This window comes from Elgaria multicarinata, chromosome 9, assembly GCF_023053635.1.
Source record: "Elgaria multicarinata webbii isolate HBS135686 ecotype San Diego chromosome 9, rElgMul1.1.pri, whole genome shotgun sequence".
Classification (NCBI taxonomy): domain Eukaryota; kingdom Metazoa; phylum Chordata; class Lepidosauria; order Squamata; family Anguidae; genus Elgaria; species Elgaria multicarinata.
In genome coordinates this window covers 48,651,952-48,674,978 of record NC_086179.1, presented here as the reverse complement: position 1 = coordinate 48,674,978, position 23,027 = coordinate 48,651,952, and the positions used below count along the sequence as shown (strand labels likewise).

General features: G+C 39.2%; 1 protein-coding gene across 2 annotated transcripts in view; it reads left to right on the top strand.

Moving 5' to 3' along the window:
* TMTC2 (transmembrane O-mannosyltransferase targeting cadherins 2) overlaps window positions 1-23,027 on the top strand; it is a 209,503-nt gene that overhangs the window by 114,369 nt on the left and 72,107 nt on the right. For both annotated transcript variants that reach the window (XM_063133826.1, XM_063133827.1), the window contains exon 3: window positions 10,128-10,956. In XM_063133826.1, the coding sequence (XP_062989896.1) occupies window positions 10,128-10,956 (829 nt within the window). The remainder of the gene's footprint in view (window positions 1-10,127; window positions 10,957-23,027) is intronic.

Below are 23,027 nucleotides of genomic sequence, written 5' to 3'. Positions count from 1 at the left end.
GTCTATATGTGTCTCATATGAGGAAATATAAGTGAATATACAGTGTCGAACAATATAGGGGTCTCTGGCTAGCTACCTTGAGAGTTTAGGTCACTGGTTTCCCCATTTGATAGGGGAGTTTGTTTGCCTCAGGTTTAGGGCCTCTGTGAGTGCTTTGATCCCATAATCTTCAGATCTATGGTTTGCTACCTAAGGCTAGAGATATGACAGAATCTTCAGAGTCTGACTGGATTGCCAAATGGTGTCATGGCAAATGTCATGTGATAACTATGCACAATTGTTTTCTTTTGATATAGTTGCTGAATGAATAAATTTATTACGGTCATTGACCAGAACAAATAAAAACATTAATAACAAACAGACAATCCAAAACACATATACATATATTACTATGTTACATACATCCAGCAGTTGCTGAGAAATTGTATCACACAATCAGAGGCTGCAATCGGCGATTAAAAGATTACGGCAAGTTATAGCAATTGCACAGGATTTGGCCACTTTATTCGTAATACGTGGTGTCTTACCAGAGAGAAGCAAAGAAATATAAAAACTGTTAGTCCTACCCAGATAAATCCCGATAGAAAGAGCAATGTAGAAATACATGGCCCACTGTTTCTACTTCCCCAGCTATTGCAGGGACAAAGTTGATTTTGGACTGGAATTCCCTGGAATGTTCCATCCAAGAGCTTAGAGGGCAAAACATCAAATCTCGCTAATAATATAGCTGCTGAAAATATGGTATCATGGGCAGAGTGTCATTGCAGTGTAGGCCTTTGATGCATATTATCTTAAATCACCAATATCAGTTGATCTTGAAACTCTGAGGATTCTAAATAAACACCTTGGAGCCGGGTTCTGTTTTTCTGCCCCCTGGAAATTTATTTTGATCTAGACTCTGTCCTATCACTGTCGTTTTCCATCTGCCATCTTGCTTTGGAGACCACATTGGGGCTATGACCTTGAGTTACTCTGTACAATACACTGGGCCTTATTTATAAATTTGGCCCCAATCTGTCCAAACTGCACTTCTAAGACACAAAGGTGTTTTTGCTTTAGCCGAAATGCACCAAGGTGGGCATACATGTAACATAATATATCCTCTTCACGAGCAGGGTGCATTTGGAGCTCTTGAAGAAGGCCTCTCCCTCATTAAAGGGTTTTCTATTATGATAACTTTTTAGAGGAGGCTGCCGTCCTCAGCCTTCCCACTGAGCTGAAGTCTCATTATAAATTGTCTCTTTATGTTTCCGAAATGCTGGGTTCCCAAGCTTAGCTCATTAATGAGACAGGAATGTATTTCATAATGGCTGGTTTGTTGCACCAGAACCACACAGAGTAAAAAGAATGTTGCAATTTAATTCATTGGTTCTGAAAACACATTTGCACTTCAGCAAGCCTGCTAAAGAGAAAGCGATGAAGATTGATTCCAACTTTCCCCCTTAACTTCAATTACTTTTGTTCCTCCTTTATTTCATCTACTTCTCAACTTTAAAAAATGCTTTCTTTTGAGAAAATATATAGAAACTTACTCATTACAATCAGTTTTTTTTAAAAAAAGAATAGAACTGAAGCTGTATGAAGCATGCTATTTTCCAAAAAAGAGAGAATACTTTCATCCATAAAGACTGAACTGTTTCATTGCTAAACTGGTTCAGCCATAGTGTATTCCTTGGCGGGAAGTGCTAAATCTTTTATTTTAAAGCTAAACAAGATTACTCCAAAAGCTGGCATTCAAATAGCTTTTTGCGTAATGGCATAATAGGTTAGGAGTTCCAACAGTCTCCCATGTAGATCTAGCAATTGAACTATTTAGGTGCTTCAGCTTCTAGAAGTTTACTTTAGAATTAGCTTGCTGTTAGAAGGTGAGAGATTGCTAACCATTTGATTTTCAGACATTAGTTTAACAAAGAAGAATGAGTCGCCATGTCAACTACAATACCATGAAATGGAATGAAACTGCCTTTTCAGTTGTACTCATTCCACAACAATCTAGATTTTCATTTTCTTTTACCCTACTTGATTGAGGGAGGCTGCCATTTTTCACTTAAGTTTGTGGTAGCTTTGGTATTGACTTTATAAGCTGAGGATCAAACCATATTAGCTGTATTAAGAAATTAAAATTGTATGGGATTTTGTTAGAAGATCAGAATTATATTACATGTCCTTTTGTCATTTCTTAAGAGTAAAAAGAGAATGCATTTATGAAAACTCCTGTTCTGGAAAACAACTTTCTCTCCTCTGCCTACTGCTAATCAAATCATTGCATATTCTTTGTCATGATTTACTATTGCTTAAAGGTTTTGTACCTTTAATACTGGGCTTGCATCATTCTGATTAGTGGATCATCCGGTATTCATTTTCCATAGCAAGAAAATTGTATTTGCTGCAGATAGCTTTAATTTGTTCTTTTCATTCTTCTTGTAATAGTGTTTTATTTCAATTTCCATTTAGTACAATAAATACAAAATGAATGAAAAAGAAAAAGAAAAAAAGAAAAGCACTGGTAATAGAAAGCTACTTCCATCAACTGTTAACTTTTCCCAGTTCTAATTTCTGAAATAAAGAACTGCCTGACCACACTCATCAATCTAGTAGGCAGTATCCAACACTTTGGTCTGCTTCTGCTATAAGTGACCTTTAGTGGTACTCCAATAGCATAAGCAGAGCAGCAGTGTTTGATACTGCTGTAATCTCCAAGAGCAGTTTCAAAGTTTACAAAATTCTTAATGCATATAAAACATTTTGGTGTAGGACTTATTGTGCAATCCATATAACAACCTCTCACATATTTTGCTCCATATACATACAGTGCATACATGCTCATGCATGGTATAAAGGAGAAGATCCTTCAGTGTGGTGGCCCCACACTGGTTGCAGACACATGACCAATACACGTTTCTGCAACAAGCACACATTATACATTGTTTAACATTTTGTAAAGTTTTGTATGGATACATCCTGGTTCTAATCCCAGATGGAGTAACTTCATCACTGCTCCCACATGTGAAAAGTAATGTTTGAGCTGAGGTGCTCACATTGGCATCTCCTTCATCTAGAAGCCTTTGATCATATAATTTTTCTTCTTCAAAAAGGAAGGCAATATTCTGCTAGGTGGGACTAGCTGAGAATAGGGCATCAGCATTGACATTGTGTTACCTTGAGACGTGTATAAATGTATATTCTAGGGCTGTAGACTGACTATATTTTGAAGCCACTGCTAGCATAGCTACACAGATGTCAAGGTCAGCCACTATGCATTGTTCAAGGCAGGCTTCTGCAAGTTTATGATTCTGTGATGCAGCTGCCTTACCTTTGTGGTCTACTCCAGAAAAAGTAGTTGCTCACCATCTGTACAGAGATTATAATTCTGTGAGGCTGCAATCATGGGTGCTGTAGGTTAGAAATAATATTAATGTCAAAAAGCTAGTAAAAGCTAATTATAGAAGAAACAATTTAAAAAGCTCATTGAGGATAACGATGTTTTACGAGACCGAGACTGATGAGAACCCTAGAATAAAGAAACTATGACTTGACAAAGCATCAAAGCTGTTCTTAAAATGGGAGTTGTAGCACCATCTGTAGCAGTGCGCTATCACAAAACATGTCATGTGAGGAATTCAGAAGGTTGAAGTCATGCTGCGTCATATCTTTTTATATTAAATGGCTGACTCAAGCATGCAAGTGTATTTTACACTGATATGTTGTTATTGCTGCTTCCTGGCCATGTGTCTTGCTGGTTGCTGCTGTTTCCATCTCCTCTGGTCCAGAAACCCAAGTGCAGTAAAAAAAATGGACAACTACTTTGTTTTTCAGTGCATTTCTTTATCAAGGGGAAATGTTATAGCAGGCCAAAGAAGACAGTGTTTCCAACTGTCTTTTTGTTTCAATGGAAAACCAAGCACCCCTCAGCCACATCATAGTGCCCATGTAGACAAATGAATGAGGAGATCCCAGAATAATGTATCAAAGTTCAATTTGGTGATTTGCTAGAGACAGGAATATGTATATATATATATATATATATATATATATATATATATATATCTGCATCCATCTATAATAACAGTGCAATTCCATGCATACAAAACTAAATCTCACTATGTTCAGTGGGGCTTACTCCCAGGTAAGTGTGCATAGGATTTTATCTGTCTTCAGCCAAAACCAAGGTGTTCTTCCTAAGCTTCTAATAAAGTACTCCTCCCTGCTTTGTTTCTGCATGGAAAAAAATCCTAGTTAGATTTGTATAGTTTAAGTATAGATCATCATGGGCTGAAGACCATGCACAGATGGGCTTCAAGGATCAAAATGCTTTATAAGAACATCCATTCATAAATAGGCACCATGGGGACATCTAGTCTACTTAGTCCCTAATGATTAGAACTTGCCCATCTCCACATTGAACAGAAAAACATTGAAAGAGCTAGAGTATCTCATACTGTCATCAAAATATATCATGTGGAAGCCATTTCCAATTTTCTCCAAGTGATGGAAGTAATGTGTAGACCACCCCTAGGAAACAGTTTAGCATGATACTTCCTCCCTCATACTCTAAATATAATGGTAGAAAAATCCATACACAGCAGCACATAAAAAGGAAAATATAGATAATGCTGACTCAGTTGATGACTGGCAGGTACTTCAGCTGATTGGATTTCAGTTACATCTGGATAGTTTTTTCTGTCAGTCCCAGGACCAACTTGCTATTTAAACTACAAATCGAATTCTGCATTGGAAGGTTTTCCACTGCTGGATTGTTAAAGCTGCTTAGACCTTCCAGAGGCTTAATTTGGGATTAAATGACATTTTGCTCATAAAATCCATTTAGTTAATGCACTGCAAAGTGTGTCACCTCCTGCAGTTTTAATGTATTACTTTTTTTTCTTTTCTTGGAAATAAAACATGCTTCTTGGCTTTAGTTTTGCTTTAGCAAGGCACTGTTATGTATTATTGATACTGCAAACAAATGTAAGACTTGGCATAACAATTTGAATACATTTTATTACTGTTCTGGGTTTTGTACTACAACATTTTGTACATTTCTGACTTAATCCTAATATATACATAGTAGAAAATGTCAGACCTGAACAATCAGCTTCCATTGCCCATCCAACAGTTTAGAGTATGAGTTCATCATACAAAATTTGCTGCTCTTTATTCTGTTGTATATAATAGATCTGCATGAGCACTGGAAGCTGACTGCATGTTCTTTCCTGGCGGAACCTACCACTGTCATGGCATATTCACGCAAGCTGGCCAAGTCCTTTTTGCTTCCTGCTAAGGATATCAGAGAAATCCACAACAGAATCAAATAAGTTCAGGTTTGTATGAACCCAACCTGTGGGTTCTGCAGAGGATCAGCTTTCCCAAGGCAGGATCTACACTACTGCTTATAACGGTTTATAAGGGTTATGACAACTGTTCAGGCCCAGGACACATTACATATACCATTTTCATACCATTTTAAAAGTGTTATATCCTGCTTGGTGTAGATCAGGCCATGTCAGACAGACTCTGTAGACTCAAGGACTGATTTTTTTTTTAAACTTTCCACAATTTTACACAAACGTAATCATAGAAAAATAGGTAAAATAAAAAAACACCAGCCAAAAAAAATGCTCATTTCCCCCGTAGGCTAAAGCATGAAAATGCAGACTTGGGTAGGTGGGGGGGGAGTTGCTCATTTTGGCTTGGATTTGCACACTTTCATAAATTTGGTAAATTGCGGCGGGGGGGGGGATCTGATTCCACCAATGGAACAAAAGGCACCTGTCTCTTAGGTTCTTTTCATACATGCCTGTTATAGTTTATACATGAATTGTTTATACGCACAGGCCATGTATGAAGAAACCTGAAGAAGCAATGCACACTAAAAATGTAACGTGTTGCTGCAAAACACATATTTCTTTGCTGTGGGCTTGCTCCAAATCTAGTGGATTTTATATGTAATGACCCTCAGATGTATGAGACTGAGCTGCTAAGGGATTTTGAGGTTGGAATTCTGCCCAAAAGACCAGAGGGAGCCAGTGCAGGTACTGTACCCTATTTTACTGCATTCCCAGTGACTCATCCCTTTAGGAAGACGTTTGCCTACCACATTTTAAATAACCTAAAATTTGAGAAATTGTCAAAAGCAGCCTGAAATACATTGGTCGAAGGCCTGCATCTAACATTGCTTTTCTCCATATATGTTGTCCTAAGATCTGTGGAGGTTTTTTTTTTTAAAAAAAAAGTAGAATAAACACCTCTTTGTAATGTGAGAATAGTCTTGCGAGATTTCGAGCCTTTGCCTGCTTCATGCTTTCCTTTTAAATCTTCAGAATTCTTTGATTTTTGTTCCCAGAGGGATAAGAAGAGGTCAAAGGAGAAATAATGCTGGCCTACTGTAAGCCCCATATGCCACTGGATAAATAAGGACTTTACATTGACAAGGGCTATAGTGTGGGTTAATCTGCTGTGTGGTTTAATTCAGTAGTGTGTATTGTAGAGTTGCACAACAGCAATGAAAGAAAAGTGTTGGACATAAGAAGTTTCACTGAAACACAGCAATCATGTGTGGCATTTCAATCATCTTTTTTAAGCATCATCATCATCATCCTGTGTTCATTCATTCACTTTCCCAGAGGAGAATTATAGCTGACGAAGGGTTAGAGGATTTATAATGGTGTCAAAGCCTATGGCAGATGGGCTGGATTAGGGACTCGGGCGTACAGTAATGCAAATCCTTTGCTGCCAAGCATTTTAAAGAACTCCGCCTCCTGCTGGGCTTGCCTAAATTTACAGCCAGAAAGAAGAAACGGCAAATGCTGTATGTACTGAGAATTTTAAAAAGTGCTATTTACAGAGCCATTCTGAACATAAGGGCTGCATTTGGTGAAAAGTTAAGTTTTCTCCCCTCAAAAAATGCTTCTCCCACCTCCCCCTTGTTAATGAAAAATGATTGGCCTCTGTGCATTATTTATTTATTTATTTATTTATTTATTTATTTATTTATTTATATAGCACCATCAATGTACATGGTGCTGTACAGAGTAAAACAGTAAATAGCAAGACCCTGCCGCATAGGCTTACATTCTAATAAAATCATAATAAAACAATAAGGAGGGGAAGAGAATGCAAACAGGCACAGGGTAGGGTAAACAGGCACTGGGTAGGGTAAAACTAACAGTATAAAGTCAGAACAAATAAAGTCAGAACAGTATAAAGTCAGAACATTTGATGAACTTAGCATTTTGTTCAGTTTATTTTTGTTTTTATCTCTCTCTAGTGGTATATTGAAATATTTATATATTAAAGGATTTGAAATTTCCTGTAAATATGAATGCCTGGGCAATAGGTTGAGCAGAGATATAGTGACAGGTCCAAGGACATAGATTTGAGCCTGAATGTTCCTGGTGGGTACAGGGGCTTGGTCAGAAAGATCAGGGATTGCAAAGCTTGGGATTCCCAAGGCCCAGGGACTTCTCTAAATATCTTGCATCCTTAAAATCAGGCAGGGTGGGGTGGCCTTTGCTTAGCTCTGATCTGTGATTAGTGTCCACTACTTGGATAAATAATATATGAAATTTTGTCAGTGCACTTGAAAGTACTCCCCCAAGAGGTGCTTTTTGATGGTGTTATTTATTTATTTTATTTTATTTAAACCATTTCTTGGTCACCTTTCAGGGCAGAAGCCCTGCCAAGGCAGCTTACAGCAGTAAAAGACATAAAAACAGTTAAAATATTAAAGACAATAAAAACATATACACAGTAAAATAGCAATAAAACAACAATAAAACCAGCAACAACAAGAACGGCAATAATGGCAACAACAGCAGTATCAAAAGTGAAATGGAAACTGTAGCCTTTTGGTTCACCTCTCATTTCATGTAGAGTGGACTGGGCTAGGAATGTTTTTCTGTTTGAGCATAATCTCAGGTGCAGGGAAAAGAAACAACCTGACATCTTTAATTTTTATCTTGGCCAAAGCATTGTCAATCTGGAATGGGTCCAGTTAAACCAGTGACATACATGCTTTGAAACAGAAAGGACACTGACTTGGAACATAATATATTCCACAAAACTAGGTTCAACCAGGAGGTTTCCCCATCTCAAAGGTTCTATCAAATTTATTAAATGGCCATGACATTGTATTGAAAAGGCATCTTCATGAAAAATGAAGGCTTTTCAGAGGAAGAGAAGGGAATAGATTCATAAGAATATATTAATTTCCCTTTCCCCCTTCTGGGTTAGTTGTTGTCCAAAATACCCCCAATGTTTAGATTTGACAGTAGATCTACGAAACAGATTCACATATGGGAAGAATGGCAGTTCTCTACAAGAGCAGCGATGATTCTAGTAAATAAATAAATAACATATTCCTAGAAGACTGGACAACAGTTCAAATCTTGAGACTATCCCCAGTCCCATGGTTTTTTGTTTTTTTCTAAAAAACTGTGGTGTGTCAGTTCATACTCCCAATAGCCAATAGGGCTTCTGATTCTCCTCCCTCCCTCCAGCAAAGCTCAACATGATGCCCTCCTGTGACTTCCAAAATAATCTTGTCAAGGAACACAAGTACTGCTATTAAGCAAGGAAACTTGAGACATTTTATTGTACACCCAGATTTTGCCTTGTGGCCCAGATGTCCTGGAGCTGCTACTGCTGTGGCTGTCCTTATGAAGTTTGCTTATTGCTGCTTCCATGCTTATGTTCTTGGACTCAGTATTGTTTCTTTGAAACATAGTTGCTTTCTCTAGTTTTCCTATTGGTCTACAGTACTCTCAGGCTAACAAATAAGACATTCCTAGTCTCAGTATTGCATAAATTGGTCATTTGCAGTGCCATATGAATCTTGATACTATTAGTGCCTTTGAGCTGTGATTACGGAATAACTTTGATTTGATGATTGTGCTGACTGTTAATTCCTTAGGATGTATTGTAGCAAATGTTTCATATCTTCCTGTAGCCATATTCTAAAATAGTCTTAATTGTTCAAAGTTTATTCTTCATTTAAGAGTCTTGGAGGCATGCAGCTATTCTGATTGATTGATTGATTGATTGATTTGATTTGTTCTCTGCCTTTCAACACAAAAATGACAGCTTGAACTTTAATGTATTGTGAGGCACTATTCTGGTTTCTCTGTACTTTGTGGGTCACCATATTATCTTATATTATGGTTAGCTTGTTAGAGATTTGTTATGTATCCTTTGGTTTTAAAACTCCACTATGCACTACGTTGTATGGCATTCTTGGGGATAATAATAGTAATTAAAAAACTACTAAAATATTTTCTGCTAACGTGCCTGGAAACCAATTACAAAAAGGATTAATTAACTGACAACCTTTAACCATGGTATATCACATGAGTGTGATGAAGCTGTTCAAACAAATGTCAAACTGTTACAGTCCACCAAAAATAACTAAAAGCATGCTTTAAAATGCACTGGTTATGTTTAGTTTGCTCATGTGTTTGATTCTTGCATCTCCCTTGATGGAGAAAACATGGAATCCACAAAGAACAAGCTATGGATGTTTCTCATGTCATTTCTAAGTGAGATAAATAATTCCATCATTGAATATTCAGCCTAAAACACAAATTGGTGTTAATGAAAGTGAAAGGAGATGGCATTCTCAATATGCTGATTGAAACGGAATGATTATGATTATGGATTTAAATTGCTCATGTTCAGAATTGATATAAGTAAGAGAGGGAAAAGTAGGTCCTAAGAAATGGGTTAAGATAAATGAGGCTCACTGCATGATGAAATCACATGGCCACCTTGCTCATGACTTACACTTATTCACAGAATCAAATCATTCTTCTTGAGATGATTATCTTTTGCAATAAATACATAAATAAAATGGAAAATTTGAGAGACTACACTCTAATCTTTTATAGCAATGTCATTTCTGGTTCATAAAGAAGCTTTTGCAGAGGACAAACAATTGTATAAACAGGAGAGATTTTAGACATTAATAAGAATAAATTGATTACACTAGAAATGCAAAGAAAATAGTATGCTTTCTTTAGGTAAGGATTGTAAAACCTTTAAAAAAAATCTCACAGGAAATAAAGTATTTTTTTGCATAACAGTTTCAGCAACTGAAGTGTGAATATATTTTTTATTCCTTCTTTTCCTTTCAGAGGAAGAACTTGCCACTCCTTTTGAGCATTGGGTTATTGATCTTCTGGGGAGCTTTGCTGCTCGGTCTTCGCTTCTACTGGATGGGGAACAAACCTCCCAGCTTTTCCAACTCTGATAATCCAGCAGCTGACTCGGACACTTTTCTAACACGAACGCTGACCTTTTTTTACCTGCCAACCAAAAACCTTTGGCTATTGCTGTGCCCAGACACTCTTAGCTTTGATTGGTCCATGGATGCTGTGCCTCTTCTCAAAACAGTCAGTGACTGGAGGAACCTACACACAGTGGCCTTTTACGCTGGACTCGTTCTCCTTGCTTACACCAGTTTGAAAAGCTCCGGCAAAGACAGAGAATGCAATGGGAAAAATGTAACAAATGGCAAGCCAAATGCCAATGGTCATAACTGCATATCGGAAATGGAGTATAAAAGCCTGGAGTTGAAGTCAAGTTTTTTATCTAAAGAAGAAAACGGCATTAACAAACACTTGCTGCAGAGACCACAACTTCCCTCAACTGAGAATATTGTAGTTCTGTCGCTGTCTTTATTAATTGTTCCCTTTATTCCTGCCACAAACTTGTTTTTTTATGTAGGCTTTGTGATAGCAGAGCGTGTCTTGTATATACCTAGTATGGGCTTCTGCCTGCTGATCACTGTAGGCACCAGGACCCTCTATATCAAAGCCCAAAAGCGCTTTCTCAAGAACTTGTTTTTTTTTACCACTGCTGCATTAATTTTTTTGTACGGACTCAAGACATTTGTCAGGAATGGGGACTGGCAGAATGAAGAGATGCTGTATAAGTCAGGGATAAAAGTAAATCCAGCAAAAGGTAATATATTCTCCATTGGGGTTTGTTCAAATTCTACTGTATATAATTCAGCTTTCTATTTTGGGGTTTAATATCTCTTACTGGACAAGATGTGGATCCAAAACGTGCATTTATGAACAGTTTAAATACACCGGTGTATAGTAAATGGAATACAAATTCATTTTGATTACATGTTCAGTGGAATCATTTGGTATATAGTATTAAGGCGAGTTGAGAAAAACAAAAAATATTTCGTTAACATTTTGTTTATCTTAGAAACTGTATACTATAATTCATTAGTACTTATTAAGCTGTATGTTCTTTTTAAAACTTTGCTTGTCTCAGATTCAGATATATGAATCTTTTATGCAAGGTTCTCTGAAGAAAAGGGTCACTTGAAATGTGTACGCATTCGATTTTTAAAGTTCAATAAATGTAGGGGGAGTTTTACCTGCAGATTGGATTTTCTCCCTTCCTCCCCCTTTTTTGAGTTTCAGCCCCCCTTTAACTTCACAAAGAAAATATTAATGCTGTACACAAAGCAAATGATTAATGCTCATCTTTTGGTGCTAATGATGAGACAACATCATTATTTTAATTTGAACATTATGATTTGGCCTTGGCTTGCCTAGAGAAATTTCTCCATGTTGCATTTCCTGAGAAAGTCTGACCAGTTAACCACCAAGATGTGAAAGATCAGCTTCTCTTTGTCTTTATTTTGCAGAGTATATGTGGCAGCAGCATATACATCTGGAAAATTTAGGCTGAATTTAGGCAAATTCAAAGTGGGTTGTTGTGTATGAATTATTTCAAAGTATACTGCAGAACTTTGGATATGCAGATTAACATAAGTAGTAGAGCAAGCTATAGAGCTGAGAAGATAAGCAACAGTTTCAAGTTTTACAAATTACAGGGTAAAACGTTAAGATGGGGAAATGGGTGCTGAAGTGCACATTATTTATTATTTATTTATTTATTTATTTATTACATTTTTTATACCGCCCAATAGCCGAAGCTCTCTGGGCAGTTCACAAAAATTAAAACCATAATAAAACAACCAACAGGTTAAAAACACAAACACAGTATAAAATACTGTATAAAAAGCACAACCAGGATAAAACCACGCAGCAAAATTGATATAAGATTAAAATACAGAGTTAGAACAGTAAAATTTTAATTTAAGTTAAAATTAAGTGTTAAAATACTGAGAGAATAAAAAGGTCTTCAGCTGGTGACAAAAAGAGTACAGTGTAGGCGCCAGGCGGACCTCTCTGGGGAGCTCATTCCACAACCGGGGTGCCACAGCAGAGAAAGCCCTCCTCCTATTAGCCACCTGCCTCACTTCCTTTGGCAGGGGCTCATGGAGAAGGGCCCCTGTAGATGATTTTAAGGTCCAGGCAGGTACATATGGGAGGAGGCGTTCCTTCAAATAACCTGGCCCCAAACCATTTAGGGCTTTAAATGTCTATACCAGCACTTTCAATCGGGCCCGGACCTGGACTGGCAACCAATGAAGTTGTAAAAGGACTGGCGTGATATGATCTCGCCGGCCAGTCCCTGTTAGTAGGCGGGCTGCCCTGTTTTGTACCAGCTGAAGCTTCCGGACCGTTTTCAAAGGCAGCCCCACATATAACACATTGCAATAATCCAAACAAGAGGTTATCAGAGCATGGATAACTGTAGCTAGGCTATCTCTGTCCAGATAAGGGTGTAGTTGGTATATCAACCTAAGCTGATAAAAGGTGCTCTTTGCCACTGAGTTCACCTGTCCCTCAAGTGACAGTTCTGGATCCAAGAGCACCCCCAAACTACGGACCCGATCCTTTAGGGAGAGTGCAACCCCATCCAGGGCAAACATCACCTCACCGGACAGATGAACCACCCGCTAACAGTACCTCTGTCTTGTCTGGATTGAGTCTCAGTTTGTTAGCCCTCATCCAGTCCATTACCATGCCCATGCACTGGTTCAGAACAGCCACTGCCTCACCTGGGTTTGATGAAAAGGAAAGGTAGAGCTGTGTATCATCCGCATATTGATGATACCTCAGTCCACATCTCCAGATAACCTCCCCCAGCAGCTTCATGTATATGTTAAACAGCATAGGAGATAAGGTAGAGCCCTGTGGAACCCCATGGCTTAGAGCAATAATCCCCCAGCACCACCTTCTGGAATCGGCCATCCAAGTAGGAGCGGAACCACTGCAACACAGTACCTCCAACTCCCAGCTCAGACAACCTATCCAGAAGGATACCATGGTCGATGGTATCGAAAGCCGCTCTCTCCCGGCAAAGGTCATCCCACAGGGTGACCAAGGCTGTTTCCATTCCAAAACCAGGCCTGAAACCCGATTGAAATGGATCTAGATAATCCGTTTCATTCAAGAGTGCCTGGAGTTGTCCTGCAACATCTTGTTATAAATAACAGTACAATATTTCAGATACAAATAGGAATATTTATAAGATTCTGTCTCTTCCTCTGACAGAAGGTGCCCTTCTTCCTGAAACGGATTCAACTCAGAGTGTTTAGATTTTTTCCCTCCATTTTAAAGGAAATGTCTAAGAAGAGTTCAGATTTTTGTAACATTACAATTTTCTGGCAAATTGTTCATTAAATTTGATAGTATTATGGAATTTGCTATTATTATGGCAACTAACAGATAGATTAAACAGGAAAGAGCATTAGGTTGAGATAAAGTTGATGGCAACCAAATGATGAGGATGGGAGTTCTTTCCTCTTCAGCGCTTACTCATTCTAACATTTACTTCTCCATATCTACACCGTCTTATGTTCTGTTATTATGACAGTGGTGACAGTAAATGTGATATCTGATGTACATGGGAAAATGCAGCCAAACAACAAAATGGAATGCTTTTCGTGTGTGTGTGTGTGTGTGCGTGCGCATGTTCTAGTGTAATGTCTGAAGTAGTGGTGTACATTTCTCCCATGAAGAGAAATGCCTGAGCCGTGTCTACATCGGATGATAACTTCAAAAGTTAACTAGAAGCAAAAAAAAAGGGGAAAAAAGAGCAGGAAAGGAAATGCTGTTTGTTTGTACATCACGTTATTCCTTCTTCTTCTGTATAATATCAAAAGCTGTTGTTTGCTTATGTATATATGTGTACTGCAAAGAGAGAGGGAATGTTTTATGAATGAATCATTATTGAGAGGAAGGAGAACAAACCAACCAATGTCATAATGCTTCCTTTATATTTGTGTACGAATGTCATATTTATATTTTCTTAAAGGAAAGTAGATAGTTTCTGCAATCCTACAATGAAACAATATTCAACAACAGCAACAAAACCCACCTATACTATATGCTCAGCTCATTGTTAAAAACATAAAACAAAATAAAATTAATCTATGCCATTTCATATTTTAGTTTTCAAGATAGAATATAGGAACATTGGACCACATGCTTTTTCTGAGCAGGTGCATTGGCTCAAATGCCAATTATGGTTTGAAAAAAGCATCATAATTATTACTTAAAGACGGTTGTATCCTATTTAGAGTAGTCCCACTGAAATGCATGGGACTTAAGTTAAATTAGCATTGAATGCAACCCAATGAATAATTTGGTGATATACAGTTAACATGACTTGAAGTTGTTCTGGATAAAAAACATCTGAAAATTTATTAACTGAAATACATTACAAAATACAAAGTATAAACTGAATACTTAAGTACAGTGTCACCCAACAAATAATAACTAGAATGAAATTATCCTACTTGAAACTAATCTATGTAATTATTTCCTATGCAGTATCTGTACAAGTTAAACAATTAAATATTCACCAGACGTTGAATATTTTTAAAACTAGAATCCAATGTTTTAAATAGAGATTTTAGAAAAGTTGACAGGCTTAAATAATTTGAAGCACAAGTTTAAAAGAGCTTTAGAGCAACTCCAGTAGTGCTGCAGAATATAGGTGGGCTAGTGAGTAAATAATAGTAAAACAGCGCTATGGCCTTTGCCGTCAGTGCAGCAGCATCTGTAAAGCACAGTTTAATGTTATGTATGCCATTCATGAATACAGTGAAATGAACTACTCAAAAGCATACAGTTTTGCTCACTGTCAGGGAAAAATATACCCAGCAAAACCAGCTGAAAGGAATGTTGAATTGCTGCCTTAAAATTGTCATATTCAAAGGCCGTTCTATTTGACCCTGAGCTTGGCAGGCAACCTGCCAGTCATTAGCTGAAGGGAAGTGAAGTGAGGAATGAGACTTCTACCTCGGCATCATTTGTCATACCTCTCCGTTTTCTATTTTGATATAGTCAGGTGTTTTTTTTTTTATTGTTAATGGTATCTTTAAATAACTCCAGTCCTTCCTTACTTTAGCTTTTTTAGGATCATGGGGGGAGGGGGGAGGAGGAGATGTGGTTAATGATGGCGACTTAAGGACTCTGAAAGAGAATGGTACTGTCAATAGGCTATTATCACCAGATTGTCAAAAGTCCTTGTAAAATTTGCAGTCATGTTAGTAAAATGCCCTTCAGAGTTGTGAGGCAATTGACTCATGTCCCATAGGTCATGATTCTTAAAATTTTGGAATAAATTGACCAGTGACAGGTTGAGCAAGCCATAACCACGAAGTCATTAAAGAAAAAGAAAAGAAAAAAGGACAATTTCTAGATGTTAGGAAAATTATTGGTTGCCAGAATCGAGTTAGTGTGAGCGTTAGCAATACTTGCTGATATGTAAAATCAATATATAAAGCAAATTAATTTTAAAAGTTGAGCATGTAGAAGCCATTTATTTTTTTTAAAGAAATGAGTTATAGAGCATTTATTTTGGCAAGTTAAAGAAAAGCTCAGCCTTACATTAAAGGAATTAATCTAAATGATGCTGACAGATTTCTCAATTGTATAAAATTCCAAATGTAGATAAAATTAAAGTGTGCATCAGAAAGTTTTATGCAGGTTTTTAATACCTCTTGATGTGTAGCCACAATAAAATCTCCAAGAGCTTGTTGCCAGAGAACCTAAAATATGATGTTTGCATCTAGAATTTCTCATGCGTATATGTAAGAACTCTTACTACAGAACATCTTTGACCATTGCTTGCTGTTGTGGTAAGCACAGTAAAAATGTTGCACCCCACCATGTGGAGTGCCATCTTACATCAGAAACTTACGGAGGCTCCCATATGGGACAGGTCATATTTGAACTTGTATGCAGCTTATTCTGCTCTCAGCTAGATATAAGCAATATTTGGTGCTGTATTTAGGGTGACCACATGGAAAGGAGGACAGGGTTCCTGTATCTTTAACAGTTGCATAGAAAAGGGAATCTCAGCAGGTGCCATTTGTATGCATGCAGCACCTGGATAAAGTCCCTCTTCTTTGCAACAGTTAAAGCTACAGCAGCCCTGCCCTCTCGACCAGATGCAAAAGTGGCCAGGGCTCCTGCAGCTTTAATTGTTGTGATGAAGAGGGAATTTCACCAAGTGCTGCATGCATACAAATGACACCTGTTGAAATCCCATTTACTATACAACTGTTAAAGATACAGGAGCCCTGTCCTCCTTTTCAAATGGTCACCCTAGCTGTATTAGCAGGAGAATAGCAGATGTGTCAAAATGACCCAGGTCAAGGAGTCATGATCTCATCTCTGGCTAAGGTCAAAAGGAAGCAGAAGCAGCCAATATGCTATTTTGGATCTGAGTAGATGTCAGTAATCAGGAGATTGAATTATAAGGGCTGGTAAATAGCTGTGAAGACTATGAGGAAACTGGAGTAACAAATTGGTAAACCTAGAGAATATTTACTTATTTTTAATTATCCTTTTAAAAAAGAAAAAGAAACACTATAAGCTACCAGCAAGTAAAACTGTCGGAACAGTACAAACAAAGCACATAACAATCAGCTTATCCAGTCATATACAGCGACATAACTAAAAAGGGCTGGATTGAATAACTTCAGTAATGTAGCAGAAAAGGAAACAGAGTTAGGTGAACAGAACAGCACCATGTACATTGATGGTGCTATATAAATAAATAAATAAATAAGAAGAAGAAGAAGAAGAAGAAGAAGAAGAAGAAGAAGAAGAAGAAGAAGAAGAAGAAGAAGAAGGCCTGTTTAAAATGCCAGGAAATGACTTTATGGAACAATCTCAGAGATGGGGCCAAGCAGGCTTTCTTGGGAAGGGTGTTCTACAGAATTAGTGCTACAATGAAAAGACCCAGGGACCTTAGTTGATGGGAGAATGCAGAGCAGGGCCTCTTATATTGATGATGCCTCTAAGCCCTATCCCTGAAAGGCTACCTAGAAGGATCCCATGAACAGTGATACTGAATGCTACTATCAGTGTTATTGAATCCAGACAAGGCAATCTGTTCCTTGGACAATGAGCATCATCAGATGGGTGGATTTTTGCATTTTCCTACCAAAGCTATGGCCTGCTGCTGCTGTCCCACAGTAGCAATGTTTTGTTTACACAGGGAGAGAAAGAGGAAAGAGTAATGACCACATAGCCCATCCAGGAGTCATTTTTATTACTCAGCTTTTCCTGCACACAGCTGGAAATGGTGGCACATTCGTGTTTCATTTTTTAAAAAAAGATGGATTAAAACGGGTCTATTTTGAGAAGGCGCGTGGGAGGCACATGATGCCGTCTAAAGGGCGTGCAAACATTTGTAAGTGGGCAGTAGCAAACGTGCGATAAAATGCTCATCTGATGACGCTCAATGTTTACTTTACAGTAGAAGTTTTATTCCATGCAAGAACCATGCAGTTCTTGTGGAAGAACATTGCCATGTGCAGCGCTGTACTATTTGAAAGTTGAGAGCTAACTGCAAGAGTCCACAATTTTCAGATAACCATGCCAGCTAGCTCAAATTTGTGTTTAGTGGGGTTCAGATTAGCACCCCTACCAACACACTCAAGGTATGCATGAAAGGGGCCACAGGGCCACACAGGCTAGTTCTGCCAATCACTGTGCCTGGCAACTATGCCCCCACCTATTTGCATATATGGTGAGGGCATGACTGTTTGGCATGGTTTTGCTTCCTACGTCAATGTATAATTGATGTTCGTATGAGCAACCCCTTATCATTGACCAAGTACCTCCTCTAAAAGAGGTAAGGTCTAGTCTCTGACACCATGCTCAGTTTTAGAGAACCTCAGTGCACCTCCAAAGCAGAGTGATATGGTGGAGATGCTTCAATAGTGCTTTGAACCCCTTTGAATTGTAGTGTAACTTTGGAGATGAGTTGCCATCTTCCTGCTCAGGTCTGAGCTAAGGCATGGAGAGGGAGCTTGTTGTTCAGCTTTATGCCTACCAATTGTAAGAGTAGCAGCCGTGGCAATTTAATATGTGGTAAAGCAACAAGGACAGTATATCCCAGAAAGCCAGAGCATACTGCTTCAGGGTTTGCTACATAGATGCCTAATATATGCAAAATTATTTTAAATTACAATAAGATACTGTGGGATTAACAGTTTATTGCGATATATAAATGTGAAATAACGTTTTGGCTGTGCACTGATCCAGTATGGCCATTCTGCCATGCCTGGCTTTGCCTGGGTGTGGGGAGGCTTTTGTGGGTGGGGGAGATGGATGAGACGTACCCACCAGTCACGCCCATCTGAGCCTCAAGGTGGGGAGGGGACTGGGAGTCCATAAAAGGAGACTCACCCCTTCCCGCTTCTTCTTTGCTCCTTCCCTCCCTCCCTGTAGACAGTGTGGGCTTTTACTCATGTACTGTTTTGTGCATCAGGTTTTTTTTTGCCTACACCACACTGTAAGACAGCTTGGGAGTAATAAACAAGTTAATCTGCTTTCATTTGGCTGCATTTTATTCGGCGCTAGGTAAGGGCATCCAGAGGGATTGTGAATTGGTGAGCATTCACAGGCGCTGTTAAAGATGACTGGTAAGATCCGAGGCTCCCAGCTTTGAGCCCTGCAACCTAGCTAGGGAGATAAGGCTTACCTTTGGGGCCAACCCTACTCACCCACTCTAAACCTGGTGGTCTGAATTGGGGGTGGCAAAGGAAGGCTCTCCTACCCCACAATGGGGAGGCCCATGGGAAGACAAATGGTGCAGCGCCTGCCCACAGGCCATGAATGGCTCACCCGACCTGAGGGGCCTGTAAGCAGGCCATGCTGGATGCCTGATAGGTTTTCCAACCCCCTTTGCTGATCGCTAAATAAATATGTGGCCCTGTTTAAATATGTGGCCCTGTTTAAACCCAGCTATTGTCTGTCTCGTTATTTATCTACCTACGTACCATAATCAAAGCAGTATTCACTAAGTAGCTAGAGGCTGTCAGTGCAGTTGTAGTGAGAAAGAAAAAGAATCATCATGTGATTGGGGACTGTAAATTCAGAATCAAACACTGACTTCCCAGCTTTTGAGGCAACTCCCTGTGGTGATTTATAGAAAATTACTTAGAAAATTGCAAGTACTAGTCCAGTACTTCATAGAAGTGTTGATGATTATTAATATTAGTCAAGTGCTCATGAAAAGATAAGAGTCTTACAAGAACTTCAAAAGAGAACAGAAGCATCTGATGTGATTTACCTTGAAAACTGAGATAACTTTCCACAACATTATTAGGCTGTGTTTTTTCTTTCTTTTGAGGAACAATATCCATGAGAAAATCCAGACATTGTCTTCTGAGCACAAGCCATAATGAAACTAATGGAAGTGGAACTGTAGTAGTGCCTAGTCAATTTGTATTGTACATCTTTATTTCTGTTTTACTACTATAATTTATAGCGTGCTATGAAAAGGTGTTTAGAAAAGGTAGTACAAGTTGGTGTATACCATAGACATAATCTGTCATGGTCTAGGAACTTGGTGCCCATAAAAATTTAATAGCAAACAAAAAGATGAGATTTATTCTTCATCCAGGTTTTACCTCTGTACTTCTAAAATTCCTAAATGAATGTTGTGCCTCAAAACTGTGCAATTGAGAGCCTCTACAAATAGAGTAATTGTTTTTATTGAACATTCCCTCTCCCCATGACAGTATAAGCTATTCCATGTCCTGCATTGAAGAGCATTACCATAGATGTCAATGCTTCTGATTGCTGCTTTTTGATTGGTATTCTTCGTATTTATTTATTTTATTTATTTATTTTAGTTAAAGCACCCTGTTCTTTTAGCTAAAACTCCCACAGTGGCTTACAACATGTAATAATAAAACAGGCTCCTCAGGCTTTTATAATTTAAAAGACATGTGACACAAGGAAAAGAGGATGGGGAGAGAGGAGGTAGTGAGCTGTATAATAAATAATACAAGTTATGATCCTAGAGTTGTGCGTTTATAACACATTTATTTTAAAGTTATATGGGGCCCACAACTGATAGGTTGGAATCCATTTTTTAAAGCAAGGCTAACTTTCATTAAGAATATTGTTAATCCAATAGTCCATTCATTCCCATTCACCTGACTAGAGGCTAATGGCTGACTATTTAGTGGGATAATAGAGCAACACAGGGCCTTGCTAGACCTGTGTGATAATCCGGAGGAGAGGAGGGGAGATCTTGTGTTAGGAAGTATGCGAGATCTCGCCCTTATTCAGATGGGAGCTGCGACGAGCTCTGGAGGAGAGCTGTCGTGGCCGCCATTTTAATTTTTTTAAAGCGGCAGGAGCCACAAAAGGTAAGTAGGGTTTTTTGTTTTTTAATTCTCTGTCCCCGCCTGCCCCCCCACCCGTGAAGTCCAATAACCGCCCACCCACCCCAGGCCCCATTCTCCGTCCCCGTCCCCCCCCACCCGCAAAGTCCGATCCTTCACCTGCCACCCCTAGGCCCTGTTCTCCATCCCCATCCACCCCCACCCGCAAAGTCCGATCCCCCCGATGTCCCCACCATAGCCCTGATGGCCGCAGCGCTCCTGTGGAGTTTACTCGGGAGTAAATCCGGTAGCCGGGGAAAGCGGTGGACCTGGCTACACGCCCGCGGTCCCGGCCTCAGCCCGACCTGAGGCCAGGACCATGGGAAGAACCGCGCTACCAGCAGTTCTCGTTAGCGCGGTGTCAGGGCAGCGTGACCCCTTCCTGAGGCTGGGATCCCCTGTGCGTCGTTTGGACGCACAGGGATGAGCACGGTCCTTGCACCGGGCTAACGCCTGGTCTAGCAAGGCCCACAATCTTGTTCAACCCCTTATGTATAACTGGATTTACCCTTCTTCATATCCCTCCAATAGCTAAGTCTACATTTTGCTGGTATAGCAAGCAAAACAAGATAATAGGAGAGAAAGATTGATCTCCCAGTAGTAGCAGGAGCATTAATAGCAAAAATTCTGAATCTCAGGACACATACTAGGCTTTGTTTGTGTAAATGAAGCTTAATATGATTCATATATTCATTTTTCCATTTTATTGCCAACCTTTACAATTGCTTAGCTTTAAGTCACATTTTATTTTGCAAGAAGATCACACCTCAAACATGAGCCAACCTGTCTATTGGTGGCAGCGTCCCTTCAATTTCAAAAACACATTCCATTACTCACAGTTATTTCATAACAGATACACACAAGTAGTAATGTCTCTTACTGATCACTTACAGTCAGCATATTCAGATATTGGGCCAGTTCAGACAACACACTAAGCCATGGTTAGGCCGCTAACCCTTTTGCAGCAAAAGGTTAGTGAGAATGTTTATATGGTTATGTAGCAACCATGGTTAGGAATGGTTCACATGACACGCTAAGTCATGGATCACACAACACACTAAGCCATAATGTTTAGCTCAAAATGCTTAACCACTTTGGCTTAGCGTGACATCTGAACAGGGTCAATTAGGTCAATCTGAAATACAGTGAAGTGTTATCAACTGTAGACGTTATATTCATACTGTGTGACAGGGTGAACAAGCTATAAATTGCTGTAAAGTTCAAAAGGGGCAAAATATGATTTTTTTGGAAATTGTATTTTGCTTCCAAACCATCTCAAACTGTCATTTCCAAATTTGGCTTGGAGGCAAGTCTTTTATCCCCCTCGGCCAGCACGGTGTGCAGGGGAGAAACAGTAGTTGCAGTGGGGAGGAGGGGAATAAAGGCCTCACATGTTGCACACATGGGCCATGTGAGGCAAGGGCAGGGCCAGGCCTTTAAAGGCTGGTTACGCCCCTTACTCAGCCTCTCTGTCTTTTTGGCTCCCACCCTCCCTCCCTCTTCTAGTATGGGACTTAGCCAATCGCTCCCTTTGCAGGGAGGCTGAGAAGGAATTTTTGCTTTCCACAAGTTGTGTGAAGGGTTTTTGCCTGCTCCATACTTGAGGTTTTACATGGAGGATGGACAAATAGGTTGATTTGTCAGCAGGATGTGTGGGAATTTGCTATCCCAGAATAGGGACTGTGACCACTCTGGCACCCTTTAGGTGATTGGCTTAGCCAGATTCCTGCTCCTCGCAAGTTTCACGGTTCATATCTCTGGATATGGTATGCCTTTGGAGATCCTCCTGCCTCATCTACTCAGGGTTTTATGGCTCTGCGTGGGAATGACATGTGACCATCTCCCCACACTCTCAAAGTGTCATATAAGACAGGGGCTGGGTTACCTGACTCCTGGCTTAAGAGAGTGGCTAGGCCTTAAACCAGGCAAGTAGCCTGAGATTAGGACATATTGATTCCCGCACTTTTCACATGCATTTCCAGGGAGAGGTTGAATCTCCCTTGTTAAATAAAGAGGCCCTAGTTTATTTACTTACTTACTTATTTATTTAAAACATTTATATCCCGCTCTATATCATTAAAATCTCAGAGCAGCGTACAGTAAAACAATAAATATGCACAGTTAAAAACAAATTAAACCATGATCCAAGTTAAAACAATATATAATTTAAAAGCAGTAAAAGCAGTTAAAACAATGTGCCAGTGAGTTTAACCATTAAAGGCTTTGTTAAAAAGCCATGTTTTTACTTGGCGTCGAAATGAAATCAATGTTGGTGCCATATACAACATATAGTGTATACGCTGGAGAAGGGCTCCTCCAACAGATCTAAGATCTCAGGCAGGCATATATATCCCAAGCTCTGGTGTCTGTGTCTTTATTCTGTGCTTCTCTATACACTCAGAATCAGTGATTTCTGTGAAACCATCTTCTGCCCAGTTTGGACTTCACAACAAGGTATGGTTTG